At 40.6% G+C, this 18431-nt stretch overlaps 1 protein-coding gene across 7 annotated transcripts in view; it reads right to left on the reverse strand.

Moving 5' to 3' along the window:
* Positions 1-1622: 1622 nt before the first annotated feature.
* The window catches only part of ccdc57 (coiled-coil domain containing 57), a 164619-nt gene continuing 147810 nt past the window's right edge, over positions 1623-18431 (reverse strand). For 5 of the 7 annotated variants that reach the window (XM_059948591.1, XM_059948590.1, XM_059948587.1 and 2 more), the window contains one exon: positions 1623-2137. In XM_059948591.1, the coding sequence (XP_059804574.1) occupies positions 1920-2137 (218 nt within the window). In that variant the 3' untranslated portion in view covers positions 1623-1919. The remainder of the gene's footprint in view (positions 2138-18431) is intronic. The other 2 variants (XM_059948588.1, XM_059948589.1) reach the window with 2 other exon arrangements.

Below are 18431 nucleotides of genomic sequence, written 5' to 3' on the forward strand. Positions count from 1 at the left end.
GATTTTAACATAAATAAAATTAAAGTGAATTCTGAAATATTAACATTTTCATAAATAAAACTTAAAATCTGTTGTATTTAGATTAGTTATCGGGGAATTACAATTCACACACAAAATTATTTCTTTCAGACTGAGCGGTTATTCAGCATTTCTCTAGTTTGGTGAAGAATAAAAACACACATACTGTACATCTCATGCAACAATTTGTAAAATTTTCTAAGTTTTTAAGCAGCAGAAGTATGATAAACTAAACCAGAAGCTGCTGGAAACATGCAACGGTCAGTCAGGTAGCATCTTGGCAAAGAGAAATAGGATAAACATGACAAATTAATGATTAAGTTGCATCTCTAGTGGGAAGAGAGAAATGGACAGGACAAAATGAATACTTCTGAAAGGATGAGACCCAGGATACCTACGTGATCTTAATGACTCCCAAACTGTCTGTTTAACACTAGGTTCCCAACCTTTTTTATGCCATGAACCCCTACTGAGGGATCCATGGATTCTTAACAGATTGTAATTGCAATTTAATTTACAACCCCAGACTCATACTATAATATATTCGCACCCTCTCTGTAACTTTAACTGATTTGATATCTCATTTTACTAGTCCCATTGAAGGGTCTTCAACTTGTAATGTTAATCCCTTTCCTCTTTGTACTGATGCAAATGGCTAGCAATTTCAAGTTTTTATAATTTTAGCATTTATAGTTGTTTTGTTTTTCAATCATTTCAGAATATGGTAAAACACTGGTTATCTGGAACATGCTGGATTTGAGAGGTGGCATTTAAACAAAAATGCCAGTTAACCTGATGTTGCCTTGGGTACTTCCTCAGTAATGTCCACGTTTTGTCACTGCACTTTCCAAACAGCTAATTACTGGAACATTTCACTGGTAACTCTTGTAAAAGACAATGTTAGTGTATGTATATAAGAATTACATTAATAGCTTTTAATGTAATTCATATATACCTTAAGTTGTCTTTTACAAGAGTTGCCAGTGTAATCTTAAGAAAAGCAGTATCCCCTGTAGAGTAGCAAGGCCTCAGTGAGAGCAATGTCTGGAGTTCCCTGTTTAACTGTACATGTCTACTGCAGAAACCACAGGTGGTTTTATATTGAAAAGACAGGAAATGCTACCCATTTTGCTCTTAACAGCAATATTAATATGCCAATTTAATTTTATAGAGTTGTTGACATGCTTGAATCTGTGCAAGCATGAGGCTTTCTTAAGGCTGAAGGTGTTCCAAGTAGAGTTTTACACATACAATTTTATAGAGTTGTTGACATGCTTGAATCTGTGCAAGCATGAGGCTTTCTTAAGGCTGAAGGTGTTCCAAGTAGAGTTCTACACATACAATTCCTATAATGTAGCAAACCAGCAGATTTTTTTTAATGTTATGGAACTTGGTCACATTTATTGCCCTAATTGCACCTGAATGTGGTGCTGAGCATCCACCTTGAACAACTGTAATCCTTCAGGTGAATGTGGTCCCATTGTGTCGAGATTACAGTCTTACAGGTGAGCTGAGATGGCTGCATGTGCTGCTGAGTTTATATCTCATATATTCTGCATCCTGTTTTGGAGTGAAAGAAATCATACTTACTGCATTCTTGCATATAGTAGAGCAATGAACATAATTTTAATAACCAGTGTACACAAAAATAGTACTTTTGATGGAGGGGTGTTATTTTGGCAATCCACTCAATTGTTTTACATTTTTAAAAAAAATTGCCTTTATCTACATTCTTAGTGATACATCCATCATGTGCTTTACAGTTAAAGCTGTACTTCTAAACACACATCCTCAATTACTGAAGTTAGAATCATTTTACAATGTTCAGTATGAGTAAACTATCCAATCTGGTATTTGTGACACCTTATACTTTTTGCTGCAGAATTTAGTTCACACTGTCTTTAATCACGTAGACTATAATTTCTAATCTTTGCAGTTTTTGTTGAATGTTTCTGTTTTGTTCCTGTACCTTTTACACGATAAGGTTTTGTCTTGATCTGTACTTCAGCTTTAGACCCTCGAACGGTGAACCTTGGGTCCATTCCAGCCTTTTTTATGGCAACATTCTCTTGCATAGACAGCATTGATATTGATCTTATTCCACCATCAGCGTTATCATCTAGGAGAGAAAAAATATACATTTCAAAATGAATAACTTGAGGATGGTTTGAATTATGTAATTTCTTATATTAGACAAGGATGTCTCTCGATGTTATATAGCAGAGATGAAAATCCAATAAATCATGAAATAATGAAGCTCATTTCAAAGTGCCATTAGCCTCCTGCATTAACTCTATCACACATCTGTCTGCAGAAAACTTTTTAATGTAGAGTTTGTAATTTGAAGCCATTTAGATATAATATGCTGTAGTTGTAAGGGCGAGGTGTATCATAATTGTAGATAAAGTCAATCAATCACAACTAAATAATACAATTTTTTAAATGAGAATTGCGAATAACTGGGGTACAACTACTTCTGTTTGGTAATACTATTTAATTATAAGAAAATGTATTTTCTCCAGTTCTCTGGGGGTTTAACATTGAATTCACTCATTTTCCAGATTGCAACTGAGGGTAAGGATGATATTTCATGCCAGTCTTTAATTGTCCTGAGAAAATTTTAGAGATTCTCTTTCTTAAACAGCTATTTTTTTTGCAGTAGTTTGATTTAAACAAGAGCAGCTTGCTGACATGACAGTTATGTCAGATTCAAACAAAAACTCCAGGTGTGTTTTTACAACTCCTCAACAATTAAATAACCACTTTTCATTTTCACTTATAATAATACTTTATTTCCAGATCTCATCATAGAAATTTGAGTTCTTTCCTTAAGATTACTGGATTGGATCTCTGTATCAATCACACTACACCACGTTCCTAATATTAGCAATGTATTAAAATAGTTTATTCTACTTTTGCCACATCTTCCCTTCTCCTTAACTGTCCAGTCAAAATTTCCCCAGAGGTTCCTACTGTGATAAACATAATTCTCCGGAACTTCCGCCATCTCCAACAGGATCCCACCACCAAGCACATCTTTCCCTCACCTCCACTTTTCACAGGGATCTTTCTACGTGACTCCTTTGTCCATTCATTCCTCCCCACTGATCTCCCTCCTGGCACCTATCCTTGCAAGCATATTGTGATATGCCTGCCCCCTACATCTCCTCCCTCACTACCATTCAGGGCCCTAAAGTCCTACTAAATGAGGTGACACTTCACTTGTTGGGGTCATATACTGTGTCTGGTGTTCCCGGTGTGGCCTCCTGTATATCAGTGAGACCCGATACAGATTGGGAGACTGCTTTGCCAAGCACCTACGCTCTGTCCGCCAGAAGAAGCGGGATCACCCAGTGGCCGCCCATTTTAATTTCATTTCCCATTCCCATTCCAATATGTCAATTCATGGCCTCCTCTACTGTCATGATGAGGCCAGACTCAGGGTGGAGAAACAACACCTTATATTCCATCTGGGGGGCCTCCAACCTGATGGCATGAACATTGATGCATCGATTTCTCAAATTTCTAGTAATGCCCCCCTTCACCATTCCCCATCTCCTTTTCCCTCTCTCACCTTATCTGCTTGCCTACACATCGCCTCCATCTGGTGCTCATCCTTCCTTTTCTTTCTTCCATGGCTTTCTGCCCTCTCCTATTAGATGTCCACTTCTCCAACCCTGTATCTCTTTCACCAATCAACTTCCCAGCTCTTCACTTCACCCTCCCCCTCCCAGTTTCACCTATCACCTTGTGGTTCTCTCTCCCCTCCCCCCAGCTTTTAAATCTATTCATCTTTTTTTCTCCAGTTCTGCTGAAGGGTCTCGGCCCGAAACATCGACTGCATTCTTTTCCACAGATACTGCCTGGCCTGCTGAGTTCCTCCAGCATTTTCTGTGCATTGCTTGGATTTCCAGCATCTGCAGATTTTCTCTTGTTTGTGATCAATCATTCTCTAGTTTCTTCCTCATATCTTCAAAGCTGCAGGCTCATTTTGTCCATTGCACACCTCTTGATTTTAATTCCATCTAAATTAATGATCACTTGGCTTCTCTCCTCCTTCCCCACCAATCTTGTCCATTATAGCTGATATTACTTAAACAACCCTTAAATGTATTGTTTTAGCAAGCTACACTGTGTAACCTTAACCTCCCTTCTTCCTGAAACCCTTGTGGATGCTGCCAACTTTCTAATCTACATTCATCTTTTCTGTAATCCATTCACTCCAGTCAGAATTCCGCTTCAGCCAGGTTAACATCAATTTCCTGTAAATGGATCTATCCTTGGCCCAGTTTGCTTTCTCATCTTTATGCTGCCCCTTCTTGACAATATCTAAAATCCTGTCAGGTTCTAAGTGTAACATACAAGAAATGCTGGAGGAACTCCCTAGATCAGGCAGCATCTATGAGACAAATGAACAATTGACGTTTTGGGTCGAGACCCTTCATCAGGACTGGAAAGGGAAAAAAAAACAAAAGTCAAAATAAAAAGGTGAGGGGAGGGGGAGGAGAATGAAATGGTGGGTGATAGGTGGATCCAGATGGGAGGAAGAGAAAAATTGGGAATACTGTGAGAAGCTGGGAGATGATAGGTGGAAGAAGAAAAGTTCTGAAGAAGAAGGAATCTGATAGGAGATAACAGTAGACTATGTTTCTGTGTACATAGCAATGATACTCAACTACATCTCAATATTGCCACTCTTGACTCCTCCAATTGTCAGCCTTTGATGGTTGACATCCAGCCAGGTGAGGCACTATAAACCTTCAGTGAAACATTGTGAAGACAAATGACATTGCTTTTGGGCAGAATCTGAATACCGCACAATGGTGTTTTATTTAACCTTGAGCTGAGCTTTCAAGTCTTCCATCTTTATGATATTCAAAGTCTATTCTTGCTTCTTGACCGTGCTTTTATTTCTAAAAGAATCAATTATTGCAATGCTCTTCTGATCTCCGTCACCTTATAAAATGGAAACTGTCCAATACTCTACTCACACATCCTAATTCAGAATGCAGATCATTCACCATCTTAATGATTATGAATTTACATCAATTATCAGCCCCTAAAATTCAAATTTCTCCATTAGCTTTACCATATCTCCTCAGCCATCCTCTATTTCCTTTACCATACCACTGAGCAGCCATACCTCATTACCCAGGTCGTAATAATAAAGTTCTATCTTTAGACCTTTCTACTTCTCTCTCTCTCTCTATGTTTTGTTTTAACACTTGCCTTTTGACGTTGCTTTTTTGGTTCACTAATTTAACATGCAATCTTTTTAATATGTATCCTTATGAATAACTATGTTACCAGCACTATAAATGCCAACTACTATTTCATTAACAAATGCTCGGGTTGCCAGGTAACCCTTCTTCCAGGTAAAAGCCAAATTGGATTGGTTGCTTTTAAGTCATTTACCACTTTTTCTTGCTAGAATCAATTAAAAAGGATACTCTAGTTGGAAGAGGTAAAAACACCAGCAATTCTGCACACACTTCTAATTACTTTTATTACTTCAGTCTCTGAAAACAACTTTTTCCTCATTTATTATCACTAATGTACATGTCATGAAATTAGTGGTCTTGCAGCAGCAGTACATTGCAAGCACAAGGTTACTATAAATTACAAAATAAATAGTTCAAAAAAATGTACTGATCATGGGTTCATGAATCAATCACAAATGTGATGGCGGAGGGGAGGAAGCTGTTCCTAAATTATTGGGTGGGTCTTTATGCTCCTGTACCTCCTCCCTGGTGGTAGTAACAAAAAGAGGACATGAACTGAATGGTGTGGGTCTTTAGTATCAGATTCCAGGCTATGATACAACCAGAATGTTCTACACTGTACACCTATAGAAATTTGCAAGAGGTTTTGGTGCCAAACCGAATCTCCTCAAACTCCTAATGAAGTATAGTTGCAGGCCTGTTTTCTTGATTGAATCAATGTGTTGGGCCCAGCATAGATTCTCTGAGATACTCATGCCCTTTCAACCACTGACCCCTCAATGAGAACTGATGTGTGTTCTCCCTGCAATTATCATATTCAATTATCATATTCAACTAACTTAAGTTAGGTAAGTAAGACCATAAGTTATAGGAGCAGATTTAGGCCTTTTTGGCTCATTGAGCTTGCTGCTTCATTTCATCATGGCTGATCCATTTTCCCTCTCAGCCCCAATATCCTGTCTTCTTCCTATATCTCTCTTCATGCTGTAACTAACCAAGGATCTATCAACCTCTGCCTTAAATAAACCCAATGACATGGCCTTCACAGCTGCATGTGGCAACGAATTCCACTGATTTAGATTAGATTAGAATCAACTTTATTGTCATTGTGCCGAGTACAGATACAAAGCCAAATGAAATGCAGTTAGCATCTAACCAGAAATGCAAAGAATAGTGTAATTTACAAAATAACTGCAAATAAAAAGTACTACAGCACACAAATATAAAAGTACTGAGACAGTACAATATGGGTGCAATACTGTTTAGTGCTGAGATGTGAGGTTCAGCAGGGTCACAGCCTCAGGGAAGAAGCTCTTCCTGTGCCTGCTGGTGTGGGAGCGGAGGCTCCGGTAGTGCCTACCAGAATGGAGGAGAGTAAAAAGTCCATGGTTAGGGTGAGATGCATCCTTGATAATGCTTTTCGCCCTGCCCAGGCAGCCTTTATGGTAGATGTTCTTAATAGTGGGCAATTGGGTGCCGATAATCCGCTGGGCAGTTTTCACCACATGCTGGAGTGCTTTGCAGTCCGATACGGGATAATTGCCATACCACACTGAGATGCAGTTGGTGAGTATGCTCTCAATGGTACAGCAGTCAGTATCCTGGGACAGAGGTGAGCTTTCTTGATGCTCCGTAGGAAATAAAGGCACTGTTGCGCCTTTTCGATCAGGATGGAGGAGTTCAGGGACCAGATGAGATCCTCGGAAATGTGGACACCAAGGAATTTGAAGCTTGATACAGCTCCATTGATGTAGGTGGGGACGTGCGTGTGGCTCCTCACATGCCTGAAGTCCACAATGATCCCCTTGGTCTTCTGGGTGTTAAGGGCCAGGTTGTTGTTGGCACACCACGCAGCCAGGTGCTGGTCCTCATCCCTGTAGGCCGTCTCATCATCCTCTCTGATCAGGCCAATCACCGTGGTGTCGTCTGCAAACTTGATTATGGAGTTAGAACCATGTACAGGAATGCAGTCATAGGTGAAAAGAGAGTACGGAAGAGGGCTCAGCACACAGCCTTGAGGCACACTGGTGTTCAGGTTGAGAGTGGAGGAGGAGAGGTTGTCTAACTTAACAGATTGGGGTCTATTAGTTAGAAAGTCCAAGGTCCAATTGAAGAGGGATGAGCTGACACCAAGCTAGCGAAGTTTGACGATATTGAATGCTGAACATATTGAATGCTGTATTGAATGCTGAACTAAAGTCAATGAACAGCATTCTGATTTAAGAGTTGGGGCTGTCCAGGTGGGTCAGGGCAGAGTGAGGTGCCGTGGAGATGGCATCTTCTGTTGACCTGTTGGTGCGATAGGCAAATTGATGGGGGTCCAGGGTAGTGGGCAGACAGGATTTCAGATGTGATAGAACCAGTCTCTCAAAGCACTTTGCAATGATGGGGGTAAGTGCAACTGGGCGGAAGTCATTCAGGCCCGCGGCAGTGGAATGCTTCAGCACTGGCACGATGGTGGCAATCTTGAAGCTTGTGGGGACAACTGCCTGGGCCAGGGACAAATTGAAAATGTCCATGAAGACCCCAGCCAACTGCCCTGCACAGACTCTGAGCACACGACCAGGCATTCCATCCAGACCAGATGCCTTCCGTACATTCACCCTGCTCAGGGTGGCGCAAACATCAGAGGTGGAAAGTGAGAGAGGCAGTTCACCAGGTGGGAGATCTGCTTTGAAGGCGACCTCCTTGTTCCCTTGGTCAAAGTGAGCGTAGAAGTAATTGAGCTCATCAGGGAGTGAAGCAGAGCTGGAAGGGGGCACAGTAATAGGTGATTTGAAGTCTGTAATGACCTGTATGCCATGCCACATGTGCCGGGGGTCTGAGGAGCTGAAATGCTCCTCAATTCTCTGTTTGTATATGTGTTTAGACTGAGAGATTCCCCTCTTCAGGTTGGCCCTGGCTGAGCTGTAAGCCTCCCGGTCTCCAGACCTGAAGGCTGAATCTCTGGCTTTGAGCAGGAGGCGAACCTCTCTGTTCATCCATGGTTTCTGACTGGGGAAAACTTTTGTTTTTGTGATGTCACTCTATCTACACACTTGTTGATGTGCTCAAGGACAGAGTTGGTATATAAGTCAATGTTAATCTGAGAGTCTGTGGTGGCATGGGCCGCTAATGTGCTCCAGTCTGTGTGCTGGAATTGGTGCTGAAGAGCAGAGTCAGCACCCTCCAGCCAGATCCTAATTGTCTTCGTTGTGGGTTTCACACGTTTAATGACCGGGTTATACTTGGGAAGCAGAAACAATGAAAGGTGGTCATCCTGTCCCAGGTGGGGGAGGGTAGTGGCTTTGTAAGCGTCAGCCACATTTGTGTAGACATAACCTTCCAGCATCTGCAGATTTCCTTGTGTTTGCTCTTTTTATTTCCCCTTGTGGTGCATGATACATTCTGGTAAAAACTTGGAAGCACGGTACGTAGGTTACAATGATTAAAGTCCCCAGCGACAATTAAGACTCCGTCTGGATGCAATGTCTGCAGCTTGCTAATAGTGGCACTGAGGGCTTTCATGGCTACTTTAGCATTGCATCCAGTGGTACATAAACTGCACCAGCAATGATGCATGTATGTCGCTGTTGATAAAAAAGGTCTGCACTTAATAATCAGGTATTCCAGATCAGCAGAGCAATAAGTGTCAGCAATGGTAGAGTTAGTACACCACGATCTATTCACGTAGATGCATAAACCATCTCCCCTACTTTTACCTGTCACTGTGCAGCTCTGTCAGCCCTGAAGACCGAGCGCCCTTCCAGTTCCACCATGTTGTTTGGGACATCACTGTTTAGCCACGTCTCCGTAAAAAACATGACGGAATTTCTATGGCTAAAGAAATTCCTCCTCATCTCAGTTCTAAAAGGAAGACCCCCTATTTGGAGGCTGTGTCCTCTGGTCTTAGACTCCCCCACCATAGGAAACTTCCTTCTTACATCCACTCTACTGTGGTCTTTCAACATTTGATAGGTTCTATGAGGTTATCCCTCATTCTTCTGAATTCCAATGAGTAGAGGACCAGGGCCATCAAACGCTCTTAATATGATGAGCCTTTCAATCCCAGAATCATTTTCATGAACCTCCTTTGAAGCCTCTCCAATGTCAGCACATCCTTTCTAAGATAAGGGGCCCAAAACTGTTCACAATACTCTAAGTGATATCTCACCAATGCTTTATAAAGCCTCAACATTATATCATTGCTTTTATATTCTTGAAATGAATGCTAACATCACATCTGCCTTCCTCGCCACAGACTCAACCTGCAAACTAACTTTTAGGGAATCCTGCACAAGGAATCCCAAGTCCCTTTGCACCTGGATTTTTGAGTTTTCTCTCCATGTAGAAAATAGTCTATCTTTTTATTTTTTTCTACCGAAGTGCATGACCATACACTTTCCAACACTGTATACCATCTGTCATTTCTTTGCCCATTCTCCTCATCTATCGAAGTCCTTCCGTAGCCTCTTTATTTCCTCAAAACTATCTGCCCCTCCACCTATCTTTGTATAATGCACAAATCTGAACACAAAGCCATTAATTCCATCATCTAAGTCATTGACATCTGATGTAAAAAGAAGCGGTACTAACACCAGAGAAGGCTCCCTTTATTCCCATTCTTTGCTTCCTGCCAATTAGCCAGTGTTTTATCCATGTACACAACATCAACCAATTCTCCTTTGTCTGTACTAATTGTTATTTTTTCAAAGAATTCCAATAGATTTGCCAGGCAAGATTTTCCCTTGAGGAAACCATGCTGACTATGGCTTATTTTATCACTTGCCTCCAAGTACTCAGAAACCTCACCCTGAACAATCAACTCCCAACACCTTCCCAACTGCTAAGGTCGGACTAGCTGGTCTATAAATTCCTTTCTTCTGCCTCTCTCCCTTCTTGAAGAGTGGAGTGACATTTGCAATTTTCCATTCCTCTGGAACCATGCCAGAATCAATTGATTCTTGACAGATCATTACCAATGCCTCCACAATCTCTTCAGCCACCTCTTTCAGACTCTGAGGAGTATACCATCTGGTCCAGGTGACTAATCTACCTCCAGACTTTTCAGATTCCCAAGAACCTTCTCCCTGGTAATGGCAACTTCACATACTTCTGCCCCCGATGCTATTAAACTTTGGTATACTGCTAGTGCTTTCCACACAAACCTTATTACACAAAACCTGACCACAAAAAACCTTATTGATTCAAGCTACTTGCAAGTTTATTGTATCAACTTTGTTGCATCAATGCAAATATTCACACAAGCTATGTTGACCCTGCACCAACAATTTCTTAATACATTTGGTCTTTTGTACCAGTACTCACTCAAACCACTTCTACTTAAAACACAAAATAGATATCTCCTGTTGGCCTAATGATTTATTCCTCTTCTCCAACCCCAGGAATGGAAGTCTTCCTTACGATAGTTACACTCTGGAGTTCTCATTGCTCCACCTCTGAAAATTCAATATTATTATTTTTTTCTCTATCAGTTCTGCACCATTATACTGCAATTCTGTTGGTTCTGATTTATCAGGCTAGCCTGTGTCCACTTTTTTTGTCTCTGTCCCAAAGCTACAGCTATTAGCTCACTATTCTTTTCACAAATAAGGAAATGCCTCTGCTATCATTCCTCTGATTTTCCACCTTCTATTAGCCCATTTAACACCAATTACATCCAGCTGAAGTCAAACACTGGGCTCAGGTTATTTCAGGTCATGGACACAAATTATTCTTGTCATAAACCTGTGCTGATTCTTCCACCTAATCAAAGAGCATCTCACAAATACCTTCTTATTTATCTGGTTATCGTTCTGACCACTTTTGAATGCTTCAATCCAGTTCACAAGAAGGTGGTTGCAAGAACAGTTCCAACAAAAGGACAGCCTGCATTCTTTCACCACATGGCAAAAACAAAGGAGTTTGTTAGGTCTATTCGTCCACTGCCCTTTGACTTCTTCCAGCTAGTTGTTTTGCATATTTTAAATTTCTTTAGGCGAACGTTCAATGTGAGAGCATACGTCAGGAGGCAACTGGTCCAGATGGAGTAAGATACTAAAGGTCTGTGCTGACCAACTGGCTGCAGCGTTCACCGATATCTTTAAACTCTCACTTTGATATTCTGAGGTACCCACCTGCTTCAAGCAGGCTTCAATTATACCAGTGCTAAGAAGTAAATTTATTATCAAAGTACATATATGTCACCATATACAACCCTGAGATTAATTTTATTGCAGTGAATATTCAATAAATCTATTAACCACTGTAGAATCAATGAAAGATCACACAAACAGGGTGAACAACCAGTGTGCAAAAGACATCAAACTGTACAAAAACAAAAAGAAAAATACCAAATAATAATAATAATAATAATAAACAAATGAATAATAAATATTGAGAACATGAGATGAAGAGTCCTTGAAAGACAGAACATAGGTTGTGAAAACAGTTCAGTGATGGAGGCAAGTGAAGTTGAGTGAAATTATCCTCTCTGGTTCAAAAGCCCGATGGTTGAAGGGTAATAACTGTTTCAGAACCTGGTGGTGTGAGTCCTGAGACTCCTGTACCTCCTTCCAGATGGCAGCAGCGAGAATAGAGCATGATGGGGGTGGGAATCCCTTATGATGGATGCATATTATAATGAAAAACGTGGTAACCTGCCTCAATGACTATTGTCCAGTAGCACTTACACCCTCTGTGTGAAGTGTTTTGAAAGATTGGTGATGAACGCATCCACTCCTGCCTGAGAAGAAACTTGGATCTGTTCCAATTTGTTTTTTTTATCGCCATTTCATTGTTTCTTCACTCAACCCTAGATCTTCAGGACAGCAAAGATGCATAGATCAGTATGCTCTTTATCAACTATAACTTGACATTCAATTCTATCACCATCTCAGACCTAATCAATAAGCTTCAAGACCTTGCCCTTAATTTGTCCTTGTGGAACTGGATCCCTAATTTCCTTATTTGCTGATCCCAGTCAGTTCAGATTGGCAACAACACCCCTTTCACAATCTCCATCAGCACTGGCTTTGTGATTAGACTCCTACCCTACTCACTTTACACTTATGGCTGTGTGGCTAAGCACAGCTCCAATTCCATATTTATGTTTGCAGATGTCACCACCGTCATTGGCCAAATCAAAGGTGGTGACAAATCAGCATATAGGAGGGAGTTTGAAAATCTGACTGAGTGGTGTCACAAAAACCTCTCAAGACTAAGGAGCTGATTATTGACCTCAGGAGGAGGAAACCTGAGGTGGATGAGTCAGTCCTTATTGGGATATCAGAGGCAGAAAGGGTCAGCAACTTTGGTGTTATCAATTCAGAGGACCTGTCCTGGGCCCACCCCATAAGTGGAATTTTGAGGAAAGCACGGCAGCACCTTTACTTCCTACTTTCCTGCCAGATGCTCCAGATCACAGGAACAGGACTAAGGCAGAAATATCACACATGCGCCTTTGCTTTTAAGATGCTATCCATGCTTATTGTTAATATTATTCAACTACATATACTGTGATCATATCACTGCTAAAAATTAATAATGGCGTTTCAAAGAAGATTTAAGATTTGCCGTTAGCTCAGTATCTGCAGAATAAATAAATATCCAATTCTCTAACCTACTGAGGTAATACACATCAGCTTGAACACCAAGGGAAACCTAGTTTATTTACATTTGATCAACCAACCTGAACAACATGTACCTAGGGGAAGGATCAGGCAGGATTTAAGTGCTTTGATTAGTGATACTATATACAGTCACTGTAAAAGCTCACAAATTAATAAAGGAACCTCAGCATGAACTATCAAAATCTGGCAGGATCGGCTGAATTGTACACTAAGGTGAACTAATTCCTCTCAGGGTAGAAGGTAAGAAAATTGCTCATAAGAGGCATAATTCTATCAAAAGTGCTATAAATAAATAAAACTTTAAGAATTTTATAGGTGGCATGGTAGCATAGCGTAATACATGTTCCTGAGACCTGGGTTCAATTCTGCCATTGTTTGTAAGGAGTATGTATGTTTTCTCCATGAGTGTGTGTGTGTGTTTCCTCTTACATTCCTACGGGTTAGTAGGTTAATTGGTAACATGGGTGTAATTGGGAGCCATGGGCTCATTAGGCTGGCAGAGCCTGTTACAATGCTGTATCTCTGAATAAAAATAATAAATAAATTAAAAGAAAACATAAATAGAAATTGGTCATTCAATTTCTCGGGTCTGCTCTGCTATTCAATTAACTCACAACCTATTCAATTATTCACAACTTCCCTGCATTAAGCTTCTTTGATTTTCTTGGTATTACAAAAATCTTTTTTACTTTATCTTCAATATACTAATTTAAAAAATTATTTAGCAATACAGCGTGGAAAAGTTCCTTCTGACCCTTCGAGCCACTTAGCTCAGTAACCCTTAAATTAAACACCGTCTAATCACGGAAAATTTACAATGACCAATTAACCTACTAACCAGTATATCTCTGGATTGGAAGGAAACCAGATTGTGAATACAAAGGAGCTGGTTAAAAAGCCTCGGGAAGACATGGATGAATGGAGTGAGTTGGTGAAAATGTAGCAAGATGTGCTCAAAACAGAAAAACAGAGCAGTTTTAAAATAATAAAGGTTGGGTAGCAAATTCTGGTCCTGCTCATTGATCTAAAGCATTTCTCTCTGCTGATGCCACTTGACTTGCTGACTATTCCAAACGTTTTCTGTTTTTAGTTCAGATTTGCAGTAACTTTAGTAATTTACTTTTGGTTCACTTTTTTGTACTTTACTTGGAAATTATAGTGAGAATGTGGGATCCATTGATATTATTATGAACAAATGGGTATCTACCTCTGCATATTTTCTACATATCTTGTATGCTACAGTTCACTGACTATTACCAGATCCCACCAATTTATTTACTCAGGAGAACTCCATTTTCATAATTTCTAATTACTTAATCATTAAGCATGTAATTTTATTCATTTCTGAGTTAATTCTGTTTTCAGCTGCATTGGAACATAAAACCGACAGATGCAACAGCTTCACTTCCAAGTAATGGATTTCAATCCAACTGTCAGTTTTATTATGTCCTTTTTCATTTTACTTCCCTTTGCCATATATGATCTTACTCAAAAGGAAACACTTTTTAAATTGAAATTAAAAAAACTACAGATAACACAAAATCCAAAATGAAAGCAAAAACCGCTGGAAATTCAGGTTGCACGTGTGGGAAGCCAGAGTAAATATTTCAGGTCAAGGACCCTTTCTCTTCCTTATCTCATATGGCACCTACTGAAAATTTCTAACCCAAACCAGACAGATTTTTTTCAGACAGGACATTTTTTTCAAACTAGGTTCATTCCTATTAGTAGAAAGTGCAGTATTTCAGAATTTACATGTAATTGTAAACATCTTTCAATTTTTTTTTAGTTAAAGATCTGTATCAAATCTTAAAGTTGCTGAGCTTACAAAAACAAATAATGTATATTTTGACTGGGATAGTGCTGTGTGGGAATTTGGAGAATAATATAGTGTCTTTCTATTAAGTTGTTAAATTGAAATGGTTTGGTGTTTTAATAAAGGACAAAACTGGAATACAAAAGCCAATACTTACAAGACAACAGTCTTGGAAATGAGTGGTGATTGCTTCTGACAAGATTACTTATGCAGTTACAAAATGGTTTAGTTTGGATTTGCAGTGTTGTATTTCTTTCATCAGTAATCTTACATTGTTACATAATCTACCTAGTGTAAACAAGCATATACCCAGATTGCTAATAGCTAGTGTATTGAACCTGAATTCTGCTCATCCCACATTTTTGATTAATGATTTATTAATTTGGGTTGTCTGCTGATATGGCAATGTAAATTGCTACCTGATTACTTCAGATAGTCTACAAAATAGATAACCTCTCCACCCAGACAAAAGAAAAATATTGAGTAATCGAACTGTCCCTGAAGATCTAAAACAAACATGCTACAAAGTAAAATTCAAACCATTCCCAGGGATAATGCTGTAATTTTGTTGCAAAATTTTCAAGTTTTGCGTGTTCATGCATGAAAATCAAAGTACCTTCCAGTGGGGTAATGAATCACTCTGGACTAAGGAGAACTTGCGTGCCATTCAGTAAGGAAGCAATCTTGGCAAGGAATTTTGTGGGATTTCTCCAATGATCGATGAAATAGTACTAAAAGGAGTTACCATTCCTAAAAAATGTATGCATGTGACTTTGCCTGCTGACACCTGCAAAGCTCAGGTATGATTTCCCCTACAGTCAAACTGTCCTCATTGTGCACACTCATGCTTGAGCACACACATGGGTTGGAGGCAGGGAAATGTGTTCACCTCTTCAGAAAGTAGTACTAATGATGGCTAGGAACAGAAACTAGCAAATTGTCAACAAACCCATCAGAATGTTTTTTCTGACATGGATCAAATGATCATCATCCTATATGGCAATATGATTTTAACCCTACATCAACCATGCACCTTATCTATGTCTCTCATAATTTTAAACATTTGTATAAAGTTTCCCCTTATTCTCTGATGTTCCGATGAATAAAGATCTAACTTGGCCAACCCCTTCCTACAACTCTGTAATTTTAGTCCTGCTAACAACCTTGTAAATCCTCTCTGAAGTCTTACCAGTTTAAGCATAACTTTCTACAATATGGCGAAGATCAAGAGGAAAGAAGAGTCCTCAAGAGTGAAGGCACAATTGTTGGTGAATGTAGGGTCCAATTCTGCAACTGCAGACTCTGGAGCTGAGACTAATGCAGAACAAATGGTGGACTGCCGTAGCAGAATGAACGCAGCACCATGCAGACAATTGCAACACTTGAGCATTCTATGAATTGCTACACGTAGTGTATGGTCTGATTCGTCAGATTCAAGCCCCTCTATGCTCATCCGACAGCTCCAGCCTGCTGTCGGTGCTGCACACTGCTCTGCATTCTGCCTTGGCTGCTTGGCCAAGACAGCACCACTTGATGAGAGGAGTGTTTCTTCTGGAGCAAGTTACGGATTTCAACATCACTTTCATCAAACCAACCCTTGTTTCTTCTTGAGGAATACCCAACTACATCAAGAGCCACATCTTGGATGGCAGTTTTTAGGTGCTCCTATTTCTTTCCTGTGTTGGACTCTGCACTTGGGTTGCTATTGCTGTTCAGTTTCTCCCTTGGCTTGATCTGGAATACATCTCAGAATCCAAAGAGCTTATCCAGCAGGAATCTCTTTGACTGTGGTCCCTTTTTCTTATTGCTGGCTTGGCAGCCGGTTTGACTTTTGCCCTGATCAGTCTGTGATTCATATAAAAGGCTTCACTCCGCATGATCCTGATGTGTAGAATGTCCTTTTGGCACACCAGGATGTAGTCCAGGAGGTCCCAGTGTTTGGATTGGGGATGCCTTCAGGTTGTCCTGAATCTAGCTTTCTGTTGAAACAACGTAGTTGTTACAATCTGGCCTAATTCTTTGCAGAACTCCAGAAGCATCCTCCCATTGTCATTGAAGTTTCTGTCACTCTGATGATCTAAGACTTCCAGCCATACTTTAACATCTCTACACACCTTGGCGCTGAAGGTGCCTAGGATGATGATCTTGTCTGCCTTATATGTTTCCAATAAGAGGGACTTCAGCTCTCCTATGAATGCCTCTTTGACAGTAGGGTCTGCTGGCAGTGTGGGGGTGTAGATGCTTACAAGGGTGATGAATTGGGTGTCTGCAGCAGGAAGACCCTGGGACTTAAGTCGATCTGAGTGTCTGACTGGTAGACTTTGAAACTTACTGACGATGGCGTTTTTGATCAGCCCATCTGAGAGTCTGTTCTCATTGCGGCTTATGCCTGACCAGAAGATGAGTGTAGCCTGCAATGTGCTCTACTAAAAATTCTTGATTAGTAAATTGTACTTTGTTTATAGCTGCGATGTCAATGTCCAGCTGAGCTAGATCTCATGCCACAAGCACTGAGTATCTTTGGGGTTGGTCACCTTTTGTAGAATCCTGCGTTGTGCATACATTCCATCACACAATTTTGAGATACGTTGACTTCTTTGATTTATCTCCCTTTTTCTTACTGCTTCAGTGGGAGGCCCATTGGCCACAGCAAACCAACCAGGTGGTGATGTGGCAAGTTTTCTCTTGGACCACCTTTTCTAGGTCCGGTTCCATTCAGAGTAAACAGTGCTATCCTTGAAGAGGGCTGCCGAACGCTGTTGTTGCCTCAGGTCAACAGATGACCCATGGGTCTGAGCCGCCTACATGCAGAGTTGTGGCTGTGACTTTCCGTGTCATCAAACACCTGTTGTTTTGCTCCTTCTCCATCACTGGAGGACTTTTCTTCCTGCCTACACTCCTAGGCTAGGTTTATAGTAAGGAATGGTGCACATGGACTGATTCCACTCTTTAGGACGGGGGACGTTCCCTAATGTGATGACTAAAGCAACCACAACGCTGTAAGTTGAGTATTGGAGTTTTCCTTCTCTTAGGCAAACTGTCTGGCACGGCTAACGACACCTGCCCAGGTTTGGAATCAGAGTTGTCCTTCTCTTAGGCTGTCTGCCAGCCAAGGTTGTTGAGACCAGCCTGCCTGCCCAGTTATACTGCTAGACACTTGGTCAGTAAGAAAAGGGATGCCACATGAAAGCACTGCTATGGGCACAGTAGCATAGGAAGGCCATATGCGAGTGACCTCCTGTACGGCAAGCCAAACAGTGGTCCTGCAGTGATCACTACACCTGGAAAGGACAGACTGTGGGAGATACTTCACCTTTCTTAAGTGAGCAGGACGTCCAGCCCAGGAATCACTCATCCCCACTCTACGTGCAGCCCAACAACAATTTATCCAACTGTAACATAATGTCCCAATGCCTATACTCAATGCTTTGAAAGATGAATGTGTTTTTCACCACTCTACCTACCTGTGACACTGCTTTCAACAAGTTATGAACTTGTACTCCTGGGTTCCTATATTCCATTATACCCCATCGTGCCCTATCATTCATAGTGTCAGTTCTATGCTTTCCACAGTGCATTACATTGCATCTATGGTTATTGAAATCCATTTGCCATTCCTCAGCCAACTTCCCTAACTGATCAACCTTCTTCACTATCAGTAACACCTCATTATTTCATGTCATGTGCAAACTTTACATATTTGCATCCAAATCATATATAACAAAGGTCCCAACATCACTAGTCATGGACCTTCATTGTGAGAAA

The sequence above is a fragment of the Hypanus sabinus genome, chromosome 23 (genome assembly GCF_030144855.1).
Source record: "Hypanus sabinus isolate sHypSab1 chromosome 23, sHypSab1.hap1, whole genome shotgun sequence".
Lineage (NCBI taxonomy): Eukaryota > Metazoa > Chordata > Chondrichthyes > Myliobatiformes > Dasyatidae > Hypanus > Hypanus sabinus.